General features: G+C 42.6%; 1 protein-coding gene across 1 annotated transcript; it reads left to right on the plus strand.

The window, feature by feature from the left end:
• Window positions 1-1,308: 1,308 nt before the first annotated feature.
• Window positions 1,309-10,514, plus strand: tmem200b (transmembrane protein 200B). The gene is made up of 2 exons (XM_086280552.1): window positions 1,309-1,641; window positions 4,317-10,514. The coding sequence occupies exon 2, from the start codon at window positions 4,367-4,369 to the stop codon at window positions 5,600-5,602; it is 1,236 nt and encodes a 411-aa protein (XP_086136678.1). The 5' UTR covers window positions 1,309-1,641; window positions 4,317-4,366; the 3' UTR covers window positions 5,603-10,514.
• Window positions 10,515-15,423: the final 4,909 nt, after the last annotated feature.

Raw genomic sequence — 15,423 nt, forward strand, 5'->3', positions numbered from 1 at the left:
TGAAAGTTAGCTTTCAGCAGTTGTTTGAAACAATAAACAGAAAGCCAAACTGTTGGACAGTTTGGGTGACACAACCTCAAAAGCACGATCACCTCTGGCTTTAAAATCAGAGTAGCGGTGATAAGATCTTTGGAGCTTTGCTGTATAAACACAAGTCTGTCCATGTACAGCCTCGTATGTTAATAACAGGATTTTTAGGTGGATTCTGGGTTTTGCCGGAAGCCAGTGAAGGGATGCAAGAACAGGTGTGATATGTGTCCTTGGTGCTGCGCTCTGCACTAGCTGGAGACGAGCTACAGAGGACTGAGAGGTCCACGTCAAGGCGAGTTACAAAAGAAAGGCGGGAGAAAATTAACGTGTGAACGCTGCACACAGTGACTGCAAAGCTTTGATATTTCTGAAGTGATGGAAACAAGACTGGTTGAACTTGAGTTTCAAAATTCAGATGTTGGTCAAAAAAGAGTCCAAGTTTTTTAAACAGATAATTAGGTGAGTAATGGCTGTGCTTGTCGTTTAAGACGATCTTTACCTGATTTGTCTGCAAAAATCTCGCAGACAAATAGTTTGAGAAGAAGAATAATGTGGAAGGCCTCAAAAGTACTACACCTAAAAATATCAACTCTGTTGAGACTGAGATGTGTTGAACAATAACAGATCACGTGTGAAGAGAAGAACAGCGTAATAAGACACCAGGACGTGGAAGATTGGCACATGCTGAAACTCCGTGTAGCTGACTGACACTACCTGCCGAGAACAAAGACGAAGCTAATGAGCTGTGGCTGCCAGCCGAAGGAAATTCCCCTGTGAGGTCCGACCCACGAGTTATGATGACCCTCGGCAGTCAGGGATCATTATGTATTTTAAATGTAATTAACGGCAATAAGTTTATTATGTGCATAGACATGAAACACAAACGTGCTTTGATAGTCCTTAAGTATACTCAGAGCCATCTGTCCTCTTGCATTAACTAATAACCCTTCACTGTGCTGTCACATAAATGCAGGATTACCAAGCAGTGGAGCTGATGGTCTTAAGCTAGTCCACATTCTGATGTTCTGCTAATGTGGACTCGGACTACAAAAGTTTATCAAAGCGTTACAGAGTCCCAGGACTATGCTTTCATCTGTAGATCATTTGATCCAAAAATCGAATCCATCACCTGGTGAAGCTCTTAACTCGGTGCTGAGGTGTTTAATCTGTAACATCTCATTTTTGGATGGTAACCTTTGAAGTATCCAGCACCTCTGTGAGCGCGCCCACGAGTCCAGGACAGCACAGAGAGGAGAGTGTTAGTGCAGCTCCCTGTGACTCACACCTCCGCTACTTGTTGAGGGACGCTGCTGCTGTCACACGAAGCACCCGTGCGCACCTTTATTTTCAAATCCGCGTGCATGCGTGCGCGCGCGCAGCAGGGCTGCTTCCTGCTCACTCCGCGGTGCTGGTGCATGGAGGCGGCTGGGCTGGGCTCTGCTCGGCTTGTGTCCGGCGGAGTTGACGGAGTCAGCGCGGTGTCCCTGCTGCGGATATGTGGGAACGGGTTTAGGGCTGGGCTCGATTCAGCCCTTAACCTTATTCGGAGTCATGCGGACGTCGGGTGTCTTCAAACTACCACCGAGCTGCAACAGGAACTCCGAAATCCAGGCAAGTTCACAGAAGCGTCGGAGTGTGTGAGTGTGAGATTGTGTGTCTGTGGTGGTGCAGTCGGAGCAGCTGGGTGACATGAACTCTTTCATTCTGTGGGTCGGTAACGGTGCCGTGAGCTGCTGTGTTGTCGGAGAGGAATGCAGCAGCTCGGTCATCAGACACATTCCATGTCTGTACAGTGTCAGTGCAGATAGTCCGGCACGGCACGACAGTGCATGGCTATCCGTAGTTGAGGGACGCCTTATCCCAGTCAGTTGATAATGCTGTGCTGATTTTCACCACAGCATTATTGCAGCTGCTTCATTTCCCTCCGTCTGGGCTCCACGGGCTCAACAAGCTGCTGCATTTGACTGACACGGTTCCACCCGTGTGCACCAGCGAACGCTTTCGCATTTGTTCATTTTCGTCATGTATCACAACTTGTGGCTTCTCGGGAATTGAATTGATCCAGACCAGCTTCCTCTGCCGGCTGTAAACTGCAGATGCACCGTATGACTGTGTCAATGACACACTGAGTGTGGGCTTCCAGAGCCACACTGTAGAGAAAGTCCTTTCCAGCAGACGCTGCGCTCCTGTCTGTGTCATTCCTGCGTAATTACATGACCACAGGGTAATCGGAGTTCAGCGCATCATCCGGATCAGGCGTGCATTTACCGTCATGTGCAACCATGCAGCATATCACACCCTCACCGACACAAACTTGTGCCACAGCTGCTGAATGCAGTCTGCTGCTTCTCTCATTTTTGTTACTGCAGCGTTAATCCCACGGCAGAGGGGAATACAGATGTGTGTGTGTGTGTGTGTGTGTGTGTGTGTACTGGTCAGCACATTTATTTAATACATGGAGATTTAACGACATTTGGTTATCACATGACCAGGGGATAGCTGTGATGTCATCAGTTGATCATTAAGAGAAAATGATCTGTTCAAACTTTTAATGTTTGATCTTATAAACAGAAATCTACCAGTCACTGTGTAATATTTACCCTGTGTGAAATCAAAGGCCCGGCCTGACGTCAGCCACTAACTCGTGGCACTGGATGTTTTTGTGCTGCCTTCTGAATGTCGTCCTCATGATTAACTTCTTCACGACTTCCTGTGTCTGTGGCCTCGGATGAAATGGTGACATGACTTTTTTCCATAGTCAGATTCTTTAACACTGACAGCCTGCTTACATCTCACATTAAGGCGTCTGTACTGATAAAATACTTTCCTGATTGTTTGCATGAATGAATTCATTGCTTTTTCATGTAGGACGCTATTGTAGGGATTGTTGATATAATATCTAATATATAATACAGTTGTTAAAGAATTTAATATCACTGGGAAGTTCACTTGAACATGACAGTATCATTGGGCACAGAAATGTGTGTTTAATGCATGTACTCTTTATTACTAAATACACACAGGCTCTTCTTCATGAACAGAAAGGTTTTGGGTCCTGCTGATATCCACCCTTTCCTCACATTTTCCCAGCAGGCGGTAGTCAGTCTATCGTAGATGCCTCATCTGAGCTTTTATGATAAAATCAGCTGCCTGATAAAACAAGTTCAATGAGAACACTGAGACTGATGTCGGACATTAATGTTTCTGTAAAACGTAAACAACAAGCTGGTTCGCTCTATTTTATGTTTTATATACAAGTCTTTCCACAAAAAGCTGGATGTTGTCTGATGAACCCATATTTTATTCACAATAAAACATATTTAGCGTGTTTAAGAGGTCAAGAAAGTTGAAAAACCCAAGGAAACGTATCAACAGACAATAGGCAGGTCAGTGCTTAAGTAAAAAGAATTTGCAGTACAAACACGAGACGTGCAGTGGTTTCAGAACTGTAGCAATAACGTACTTAATGATGGGTTAAGGTACCCACTCTTATACTTGATTAAGAGCAGGCACCCTCATATGTCTTTAAGATTTAGAGCTGAGTGCATTATTACTTTGTGTATTTGGCACTCTTCTTAAGCATTCACAGAAGGACAAAGGGAACATTTTACGCTCTTTGGTGCATGCTGCAGTCACTGCGACTGGCTTTTCCATTTCACTTTTCTTTGTTCATTACTGTACAGGAACTTAGGAAGAACAGCAAATATGTGAGTGCTTCTGTACTTTTGTTTGTACCTCATTTAATTTACAAGCTCTCCACAGATGTGGACGTTTGAAGGTTTTGGTGATTAACTCTGGGGAAAAACCCACTGTCAGGTGGCCAGTAACTACAGTGAGCTCTGGCAGGTCTAAACATATGAATAAGTAAATACTAAAACTGAAAAATACTCCCATTACAAAATATTTTTGAAGGCCTCTTCAAATATTATTCATTTCAAACATTTGCCCCCGTGTCTGTCCTCAGGCTGCCATCTCTGGTTTTCTTGTGCAGTGATAACATGAAGGTTTAGGTTAGCATTAATTTTGGCATTAGCCTTTGTAGCCCGAGGACTGAGAGCGTGACAAAGGTGGGTTAGTGGTGTGTATCACTGTCTGCTGCAGTTTAACAGTATCACCAGGGAGATCCAGACCGAGCTTCACTCAGACAGCCACAATGAACGTGTTCACTGTCACCTCAGCCACCATGAAAACGTTCAGACATCTCTGTACTGTGAACATAGTTGCAGCCATTGCATGTGTTTGAATGAACAGAGACATTAACTCTTTACATTTCCTCCTTCCTAAAGCACTCTGACGGGTTGTGACTCAGACCAAGAGCTCTGGACTAATCTGTGCCATGAAGACCAAGAAATCTCAAGCAGTTAGGCCAAGCTCACCTGCCTGCCAACCAAAGTCTCGCTTCACCTTACGAAGTAGAAAGAAGAAGGAGAGGTTGATCCGAGGCAAGCTTCGCATCCGCTCCATGCCTGGAGCGTTCCTAGTGCTTGGCGTGGTTGTGGTGGTTGTTGGCACTGCTCTGGCTGTGGCAGGATACTGGCCCTATCAGATATCAAGGTCGTCCATCCTGGGAGCTGCAGATGGGGAAAGCGCCTCTGAATCACAGACTTCCGGCTGGAGTCTGGGACCCAAGGGCTTCCTGTCCACAGCCAGTCTCATTCACAGTGAGAGGATGAAGCTGTTGGGACCAGTCATCATGGGGGTGGGTCTCTTCATCCTCATATGTGCCAACACTGTCCTGTACGAAAACAGGGACAGAGAGACTCAGATGCTGCTGGCCCAGATGCGCAGTGTTATCTGCTCCGTGTCTGCGGCTGTGCCTTCAGCTGACCTTAAAGAAATAGCAGCAGCCAATTCGATGGCCAAACACTACCAGTGGGTTAGCAGTCTACCAGCTGCCCATCTCAACATTCTCTGTCTGCAGCAGCTGGCCACCTCTGAGCCCCTGCTCCAGAGCAGAAGCACCGTAGACCAGGGGCACAGCATGGAGGGTTTCTACCAGCAAGCTGTTCTTCCGATGGAAGGCCTCCACCACCAGGAGTCAAAGCCTCCGTGTTCCGCCAAAGCTTCCCTCTCCAGCTCATGCAATTCCAGTCAGACTGACTTTAATGCACAGCTGGGTGCTAAATGTGAAGAGAGAGCCAGCTGCAGTTCACACACTGGCCCACTTGTTAAGACCAATGTGTGCCTGGTATCTGCAGGCTCCATGTCCACCTTAGGGGTGGATGAAGTTGATGTCCCAGCTGCTCAACCAAGGCGCTGCCACAGTATGAGCTACAGGACTAACCCTTACACAAAGCGAACTGGTAGGTGTATGGAGAGAGAGCACATTCAGGCAAATCAGCTTGAAGTCACTCGTATGGAGGCGAGCTCACAGGTTTGTGTAAACGTTCTTGGACAGGTTGCCGATTCTGCAGAGCAGACTCACCAAAGCTGGCCTCGGCTAGATCTGGGCAACGGCAGACGATACCTGAAACTGGAGAACAAAGAAGACTCGGTGGAAAAACTGCTGGACCAGTTGGAGCACCAGTGCTCTCAGGGGGATACAAGTTTTGGATCTGGGCCTTTCCAGTGATGGCTGCAAACCCAGAATGGAATAATTATATCTCGATTTGATTTTAGTTTTCACTTCTGTGCAGGGCAGAGAATAACCGAGCCCAGGAATATTTGGAGTACGGCATTTCTATGAGCTCTTTCCCAAGCTTCAGTGGAGTATTGATACACAGCGTTTGCTTGGCTGGATGTGGCAGATGTTTTCTATCATTCAAGGAGATGAACAATATACATCCCCTACACTGATGCAGCTGAGGGGATCACAGTGTTTACTTCTGCTGTTTGGGTTGGCAGCATTGCAATAAATCAACTTGTATGTTGCCAAAATGTGTTTGCCTGTTTCTGGAACACAGCATGCACACAGTAAAAGGAGAGAGACTGTTTACACTGTGCAGTCAGTTCAGAACCAAACTACTCGGACTCCGGAGTCCATAAAGAGAAATGCAACCAGTGTATGAACATGGGACTTTTTTCCCTATTCCAAATGCAATGCATGACAGTGATGTACAATATGCAATATGTTGCATCTCAATTCTTATGCAAGTGATGTCATTGTTGGTTTTATATGCATAAGTAGTAACAAATGGTTATTCTGATTTAAAACAACTTGGATCTTATTCTCGTGTGTGTGTGTAGATAGGTGTATACCCATTTCCTACAGAATCGGTCATGATAACATTGTGCCAAACATCAGAAGACCAGCAGTGTCAGCCTGTACTTCATGTTTGCTGTTCTAGTGTGTTACATTAAGCACATCACTGATAGCTTCAAAATGGACCTTTAATGTTAAAAAACTGCAACAAAGAGCCAACACCCGATCCTGCAGCTGATGACTGTTGACTAATTTTCTGTTATTTTAGCTACTCCATAAAATGCAAAACATAACATTTTAATTACATGTGTCTTCATTAAGGTTTGATGTCTCGTTATTTTCCTTTTAGAGCAGTTCACAAACATTTAATAGTGGTTTATAACCCACGTTAATCCACATTAACATTTAGCAATGGCTGCTTGGGACTATAAGATATTTGTTAAATGATTGTGTATGAAAGCAAAGTGCTACTAATTTAGTAACTAGTCTGTCTGATCATTTGGTTAGTGTTTTTGTCATGACTAAAAATGGTGACCAAACCTATGACAATAAGATCCAAGTTAACAAAAAGATTATTGAAGGAAGAATTGTTTGTTGTGCTTCTCCTGGTGAATGCAGTATCATCTTGTAATGAATACAGGGATGCCCCCTTCTTCTGGTGTCCAGTCGACTCTTTCATAGTGTGCCCAGTATTTATGAGGAGGGTGACCAAGCCCCCACACATCTTCCACTCTCGTCACATCATCCTTTGATCAATGGACTGAATGGATTGTGTGGACAAGGCAACCCTGCGACTCCACTTAGATTTAGTAAGGTTGCTGTTACTGCATACAGCTGGGTGTGTGTCATAGAGGAAGAAGACGATGAATTGCAGTCTCCTGGGCGCTCCTTATGTGCAGATGTGCAGGGGCCATCGCTCCATGTTCCTTTGAATCAACACTACTCTGCTTTTCTTTTTGTCTGTGCTGCCTGCTCTGTATGCCACATGTATCTACATGCATACCAAGCAATATGTGCAGAACAACCACTGACTGCCTTGCCCTGTGCTGGACACCAAATTATATAACATTACCATTCCCGTGTTATAAATATAAGGCAAAGCAAAAGTAACATCTTTGCTGTCATCTCATTTATGCACACTGTCCTCTCTACACATATCACTGACAATCCCATTCTTCACAGGAGACCTTGTATATTAAAAACATAGAACTGGGATCTGGACTTTCGCATCCCTCCCGAAATCCTCCAGTTGCAATTATCCTCAGCAAAGCCTGATGTATAGCTCCATATCCCTCCCCTCTCCTTAGCTTTTATTGTTCCTTCAGGGCAGGTATGCAGTCCCTCATGATCTCCTCTTATTTAATTGGTCGTTTACAAGATGGCCTCTAGGTTTCTAACAGCTCATAAAGCTAGCAGGCAGGACCTCCTGCGCTCTGTGGCAAAAGTACAGGAAAGTAGAAAATTACAGAGCTGCAAAAAGGTGTAGATGTGAAAAATGAGATCATAATTTAGAACTTTTGTGCCAGACATTGGGTCTTGTTGTCATTTGCTCAACTGGTCTCTGCAAGCTGTCTCCACACTGCCAACCAAAGCAACGAGAGTAGAGGCTTCTGGAGTGAATGGCTTTGTTAAGCATTCAGCATTCAGACACAGTCATTTGCACATAATTGTTACTGTCCATTAGCTAATGTAGCCAAATACATTAGGATCTGGGAAGCACTGAATAGCAGCATGTGCACAAGAGCTGAGTAATTATTACCACACCAGCACATGTCAGTTGTGATTATACTGGCTTCCTGTTAAATCCAGAATTCAAAATCCTGCTCCTCACATACAAGGTCTTAAATAATCAGGCCCCATCTTATCTTAATGACCTTGTAGTACCATATCACCCTATTAGAGCACTTGGCTCTCGCTCTGCAGGCCTACTTGTTGTTCCTAGAGTATTTAAAAGTAGAATGGGAGGCAGAGCCTTCAGTTTTCAGGCCCCTCTTCTGTGGAACCAGCTTCCAGTTTGGATTCAGGAGACAGACACTATCTCTACTTTCAAGATTAGGCTTCAAACTTTCCTTTTTGCTAAAGCATATAGTTAGGGCTGGACCAGGTGACCCTGAATCCTCCCTTAGTTATGCTGCAATAGATGTAGGCTGCCGGGGGATTCCCATGATGCACTGGGTGTTTCCTTTCCAGTCACCTTTCTCACTCACTATGTGTTAACAGACCTCTCTGCATTGAATCATATCTGTTATTAATCTCTGTCTCTCTTCCACAGCATGTCTTTATCCTGTCTTCCTTCTCTCACCCCAACCAATCACAGCAGATGGCCTCACCCCTCCCTGAGCCTGGTTCTGCCGGAGGTTTCTTCCTGTTAAAAGGGAGTTTTTCCTTCCCACTGTCGCCAAAGTGCTTGCTCATAGGGGGTCATATGATTGTTGGGTTTTTCTCTGTATGTATTATTGTGGGTTTACCTTACAATATAAAGCACCTTGAAGTAACTGTTGTTGTCATCTGGTACTGTACAAATAAAACGGAATTGAAGTTCTTTCATCCCATCAGTTTTAAGGTAAAGGGTTTTTTTTGCTGCAGCTTCTTTCAAATCATGTTACTGCTATCCCCTAACGGAGCAACTACAGGTGTTTTAAAGTGAATGTGGCACGTAGCACTTAGGATTTTTCCCCACTGGGATGTTGTGACCAAGTTGTTAAACCAGCATTTGCAGCTCTCAATTCGGAGGAGAGCAATAAAAAAAAAGAAAAAAAAAACTAAAAGCAAACAGGATTTTTACTACACAAGATTGCAAGCTGCAACTTTCTGCTGCAGTGAAAGCTGTGAAAAAAGCCAAGTACAAGCTCGGTTTCAAAAAGGCTGGGACACTCTAAATGTGAATAAAAAACGGTTCATGGGTCAACACATTGTATTCACAATAGAGCACAGAAAACATCAAATGTTTAAACTGAGAAAAACGTAAGGTTTTAAGACTGTCCAACATGAGATTCTAGCTGCAGTCCTGGGTCTTCTGTGAAGTCATGCTGTTGTAATAGTTGCAGTATGCAGTGTAGGACTGTCTTGTTGAAATATGCAAGGCCATACCTGAGAAAGATGTCTGAAGGAACATATGCTGCTCTAACACCTGTATATGCACCTGAGCATTGATGCTGTTGATCCAGACAGGCTTTGTAGCTGAGCCCTGAAAACAAGCTGGATGGTTTCTGGATCATTTTTACCTGTGGCTTCTTTGTAACGTACTTGCTTCTTCATGGAAGTCACCATGCCGTTAACCCACATTTATGTACAGCATGAGGAGCTGCATTCAGACAGACATTGATGTCTTTAAGTGTTCCTGAGCCCTTGCAGTGATTTCCATGACACAGTCATGCCCGTTTTTGATGGATTAACGCTCAGAGATCGCGGACATTCAATATTATTTTTTGTCCTGGTCCCTTGTGCACAAAGATTCCTCCAGACTATCAGGATCTTTTGATGATATGTACTCTAGATGATATTCAAAGTCTTCACAATTTTATCTCAAGGAGATTTATTCTGTAATTGTTCCACAATTTGTTCACAGACTGTTGAACTGCTGCCCATCTTTGCTTCTGAGAAACGTATTCTATAAGATGCTCTTCTTCTGCGCGGGTATATTAGTGGCCTACTGCTAAATAACCCAGTCAGATGCCACACGTTCATCCAGCTTTTTCTTTTAGGCACTCAGTTTCCAGCCTTTTGTTGCTCTTTGTCCAAAATGTTTGAGAAATGTTGAAACATGAAATCAAGTTGAAAATGAGCTCATTTTTCATGAAATAATAAATCAGAATCAGAATACTTTAATAATTCCTAAGGAAATGATGTGGGTTACAGTCACTCCAAGACAGTAACAGTAACAGACTGCTATTCACGCATCTATTCATTTAAATCTCAGTTAAAAACTTACCTGTTTGACCGAACATTTTCAGTTAGTGCACATCCCCTATATTTTACCCTTATGTTATTTATCTTCTACTAATGTTCCGCTGTATAAATACCCCCACCTTATATTTATGAATACCCAGTAATTTTATCTTCTAAACTATGCTCTAATGTTTTATTTCTTATTTTGTCTGTACTTTTTTGGGTTTTTTGTTGTCTGTTATAGACTTTTATCTTATATCTTATGTTTTAATCTTGTTGTGAAGCACTTTGGTGTACCTTCGGTTTTAAATGTGCTATATAAATAAAGTTGTATTGTATTGTATTATATTGAATAATATAACTAGTGACATTAGTTACACCAGATTATTAGCATAAAAACTAAAACCAGTAAAGTAAAACTGTCTTGACAGGGCTCTAGACTAACTTTTTGCCATGGGCGTGCCGGTACGCCTAACTTTAAAAAGTTAGGCGTACCGGCACAAAAGTTAGGCGCACACAAATTTTATAATAATTTATATAATGTGCTTTTTCAGCATTCAAAGATTGATGACACCGTGTCAGAGCACTGGCTATGAATTTCAGAAGCATCAGGCCTTAACAGAAAAGTTAGCAATAGTTCTTTTCCTATTACAGCTACATCCACTTCTGTCGTGCCTAGGCTGCTCACTAGGGCTGGGTATCATCACTGATTTCTATAATCCATTCGATTCCAGTTTTCAAAGTCCCGATTCGATTCAACTTAGCCTCAGACAGTCAGAAATATTATAATTCTGATCATTTATCAGTACTGACTTCATCAGAATTGTGAACATCACAGCAGATGCCTTTGTGTGAAAGTAACTGAGAATAAAACAGAAAAACATGAAGGAGATTTTCCTGGTCTGGCTTTTTATAGCAGATAACCTTAAAAATATTCTACAATGTTCTGCATATAAAGTTTAAATTTCTTCAGTACTGAACAACAGAAAAAATAGGCTTTCTTGTCCAAGGTCATTTAAGTGAAAAAGAAAAAGAAAAGAAAAAGACAGCAGCCGACAGCGCTGTAAACAACGGTAGACTGGTGGGTAATAAGGCAAGGCAAGGCAAGTTTATTTGTATAGCACAATTCAACAACAAGGTGATTCAAAGTGCTTTACAGAGACATTAGAAACAAAAACAAATAAAAAGCATGATTTAAAATTGATTAAAACAAGCAAACAAACAAACAAACTAATTAACAAACAAACAAACAACAGTATATAAAATCAAAACAGATAAAATCAAAACAGATAAAATCAGTAGTTAAAATGTAAGTTTTGAAATTTAAGCTTAAAGTGTGGATTTGGTGCTTTATTCAAATGCAGCTGAGAACAGGTGAGTCTTCAACCTGGATTTAAATAAACTGAGTGTTTCAGCTGATCTGAGGCTTTCTGGGAGTTTGTTCCAGATATAAGGAGCATAAAAGCTGAATGCAGCTTCTCCGTGTCTGGTTCTGACTCTGGGAACTGATAAAAGACCGGATCCAGATGACCTGAGGGATCTGGATGGTTCATACTGGGTCAGGAGGTCACTGATGTATTTTGGTCCTAAACCATTCAGAGCTTTATAGGCCAGCATCAGAACTTTAAAGTCTATCCTCTGACGGACAGGCAGCCAGTGTAAGGACCTCAGAGCTGGACTGATGTGGTCCACTTTTTTGGTCTTAGTGAGGACTCGAGCAGCAGAGTTCTGAATGAGCTGTAGTTGTCTGACTGATTTTTTAGGTAGACCTGTAAAGATGCTGTTACAGTAATCAAGCCTACTAAAGATGAATGCATGGACTAGTTTTTCCAGGTCCTGTTGAGACATCAGATCTTTTATCCTAGAAATATTCTTGAGGTGATAGTAAGCTGATTTTGTTATTGTCTTAATGTGTTTTTCTAAGTTTAGGTCTGCATCCATCACTACACCCAAATTTCTCGCCTGGTTTGTGGTTTTTAGATGTATAGATTGAAGTTCTCTGGTGACCTGTAATCGTTTTTCTTTGGCGCCAAAGACTATTACTTCAGTTTTGTTTTTGTTTAGCTGGAGAAAATTGTGGCACAACCAGTCATTGATTTCCTCAATGCATTTACCAAGAGCCTGTACAGGGCCTCGGTCTCCTGGTGACATTGTGATATATATTTGTGTGTCATCTGCATAGCTGTGGTAGTTTATTTTGTTGTTCTTTATAATCTGTGCCAGAGCATGTAAATGTTAAACAGAAGGGGTCCCAAGATGGAACCTTGGGGAACTCCACATGTGATACTTGTCTGCTCAGATGTGAAGTTACCTATTGATACAAAGTATTTCCTTTTTTCTACGTATGTTTTGAACCAGTTTAGTACAGTTCCTGAAAGATCTGTCCAGTTCTCCAGTCGTTTGAGTAATATGTTGTGGTCAACTGTATCAAATGCTGCACTGAGATCCAGTAACACTAAGACTGACATTTTTCCACTGTCTGTATTCAGACATATGTCATTAAACACTTTGGTCAGAGCAGTTTCAGTGCTGTGGTTCTGTCTAAAACCTGACTGGAAGGCATCGTAGCAATTATTCTGTTTTAAGAAGTAACTGAGCTGTTGAGAAACTGCTTTTTCAATGATCTTACTTAAAAACGGGAGATTTGAGATCGGCCTGTAGTTGTTCATTTGTGTCTTGTCAAGATTGTCCTTTTTCAGTATAGGTTTGATTACAGCAGTTTTTAGTGATTCTGGAAACACACCTGATAATAAAGAAAAGTTGACGATCTGTAACAGGTCTGACTCTAAAGTCTTTGAGACCTTTTTGAAAAAACTAAACAGCAGGAGGAGGAGTTCAGTTGACCTAAGATGTCCTCCAGGTCTTTGCTGTTAATAGGTTGAAACTGTTTCATGGTGTTTAAACAGTTTTTTGGTGGACACAGTACATATCCTGGATCTGCTGTTGATGTACCAATTGCTTGTCTTTTGGATTTTGTCTGTGAAGAATTTGGCAAAGTCATTGCAGGCCATGGTCGAATGAAGTTCAGCTGCCACTGACACAGGAGGGTTTGTTAGCCTGTCAACTGTAGAAAATAAGACCCGAGCATTATGGCTGTTTTTAGTGATGATGTCAGAGAAGTAGGACCTCCTTGCATTCCTCAGTTGTAAATTATAATTGTGAAGTTTCTCTTTATAGATGTCATAATGAACCTGGAGGTTTGTTTTTCTCCATCTGCGCTCAGCTTTCCTACACTCTCTTTTTTCATTTTTCACCAGTGTGGAGTTTCTCCATGGAGACTTTTTCCTTCCAGAGATAACCTTCACCTTAATGGGAGCAATAGTGTCCATTACATTTAACATGTTAGCATTGAAGCTATTGACGAGCTCATTGACTGACCCTCTGGACAGGTCAGGTGTTAATGGGAAGACCTGGTTAAAAATCGCACTACTGTGTTCAGTTATACACCGTTTTGTTATCACTGTTGTTGATATATTTGTGTGGGCTGAGATTTTACTTTCAAAGAAAACACAGTAATGATCAGACAGGCCCACATCAGACACAGTAACCTTTGAAATGCTCAGGCCTTTGGAGATCAGTAGGTCAAGAGTGTGTCCTCTATTATGTGTGGCCTCTGTTACATGCTGAGTCAGCCCAAAGTTGCCCAGAGTGTTACTCAGGTCTTTAGTCCCTTTGTCCTAATAAGCGAATGAATAATACAGAAAACAGAGATTGGAGACGGGAAACTGTTCTTGAAGTACAGAGAGAGATAGAGCTAGCTGTGCATGGAGTGTGATTTTAATAGTCGTGGAAGCAAAAATTCATGACGACATTGATCAAATGTGAAGCGCAGTTTGCTGCTTCTTTTGCTGCTGGCTCGGCGAATTTTGGTTGGAGAGACAAAACCTGCAGCTCAGAATCAGCACAAAAAGACGTAAACACAGCGCGGACCGGACGCATCAGGATCGCTGAGCTCCGACAGCGTGTCCGTCTACGGGCCGTTGGGTGAGAAAGCCGAGAAAGACAAAGTTGATTCTGATGCGTCGGGTCTGTGTTTACGTCTTTGTGTGGAGTCCGTGTACCTGCTCTCATCTGCTGTTTGGTTGTTGTTGAACTGGTTTTGTGAGCTTTAATCTGAGAATCTGGCGTTTCTGGCAAAACACAGTTATATTTAAAAGTCGATTCAGGATTTAATGAATTAATATCGCTTTATTCAAGCTACTCACCTCCCACTTCCACCTGCACTTTCAACTGGACCACGGCCAATCAGAGAGGTCCCGCCCCTGACTATCTCTGATTGGTTTAGTCCACGATAGGGGCAAAATGTGTGTCTGTTGTTGACCACAGGGAAGGTTGCAGATTTTTTTTTTTTTTGCTACCCGAACAGTTGGTCGCACAGGTGCAACCAAATATTTTTTTTTAGTCGCACCACTGAAAAATTTGGTCGTATTTGCGACCAAATTAGTCGCACTCTAGAGCCCTGCTTGACTTAACCAAACACTACTGATAGTTGGTCTATCTAAATTCATTGTAACTGAATGGGGACAGCATGACTGTGCGGTGTTAGGACTGTAAACCACAGAAAGAAGGTTCTGGGTTCAAATTCACCATTTATGTGTTTTCTGTTTGGGTACTCCATCTGTCAGTTGAAAGTTATGCATGTTAGGTTGCCATAGGTGGGAATAATTGTTTGCCTCTGTGTCAACCATCAAACTGTGTCAAAACAGCTTTTGCATTATGCTAATAAACATTCAATTCAATTTAATTCAAATTTATGTGTGTAATGCCAAATTACAGCAACAGTTGCCTCAAGGTGGTTTATATTGTAAGATAAAGACCCTACAATAATACGAAAAAAAAGAAGCTCCAACAATCATATGAGCCCCTATGAGCAAGCACTTTGGCGACAGTGGGAAGGAAAAACTCCCTTTTAACAGGAAGAAACCTCCAGCAGAACCAGGCTCAGGGAGGGGCGGCCATCTCCTGTGATTGGTTGATGTGAGAGAAGGAAGACAGGATAAAGACATGCTGTGGAAGAGAGACAGAGGTTAATAACAGATATGATTCAATGCAGAGAGGTCTGTTAACACATAGTGAGTGAGAAAAGGAAACACTCAGTGCATCATGGGAATCCCCCGGCAGCCTACGTCTATTGCAGCATAACTAAGGGAGGATTCAGGGTCACCTGGTCCAGCCCTAACTATATGCTTTAGCAAAAAGGAAAGTTTGAAGCCTGATCTTGAAAGTAGAGATAGTGTCTGTCTCCTGAATCCAAACTGGAAGCTGGTTCCACAGAAGAGGGGCCTGAAAACTGAAGGCTCTGCCTCCCATTCTACTTTTAAATACTCTAGGAACAACAAGTAGGCCTGCAGAGCGAGAGTGAA

Source organism: Aulonocara sp. 'chitande type north' Nkhata Bay, linkage group LG22 (genome assembly GCF_057382095.1).
Source record: "Aulonocara sp. 'chitande type north' Nkhata Bay isolate Kocher_YH1m ecotype deep benthic linkage group LG22, A_spYH_male_GT1.1, whole genome shotgun sequence".
Lineage (NCBI taxonomy): Eukaryota > Metazoa > Chordata > Actinopteri > Cichliformes > Cichlidae > Aulonocara > Aulonocara sp. 'chitande type north' Nkhata Bay.

Excerpts from the sequence above, each read along its gene's own strand:
- tmem200b (XM_086280552.1), top strand. The coding sequence starts at position 4,367 with ATGAAGACCAAGAAATCTCAAGCAGTTAGGCCAAGCTCACCTGCCTGC.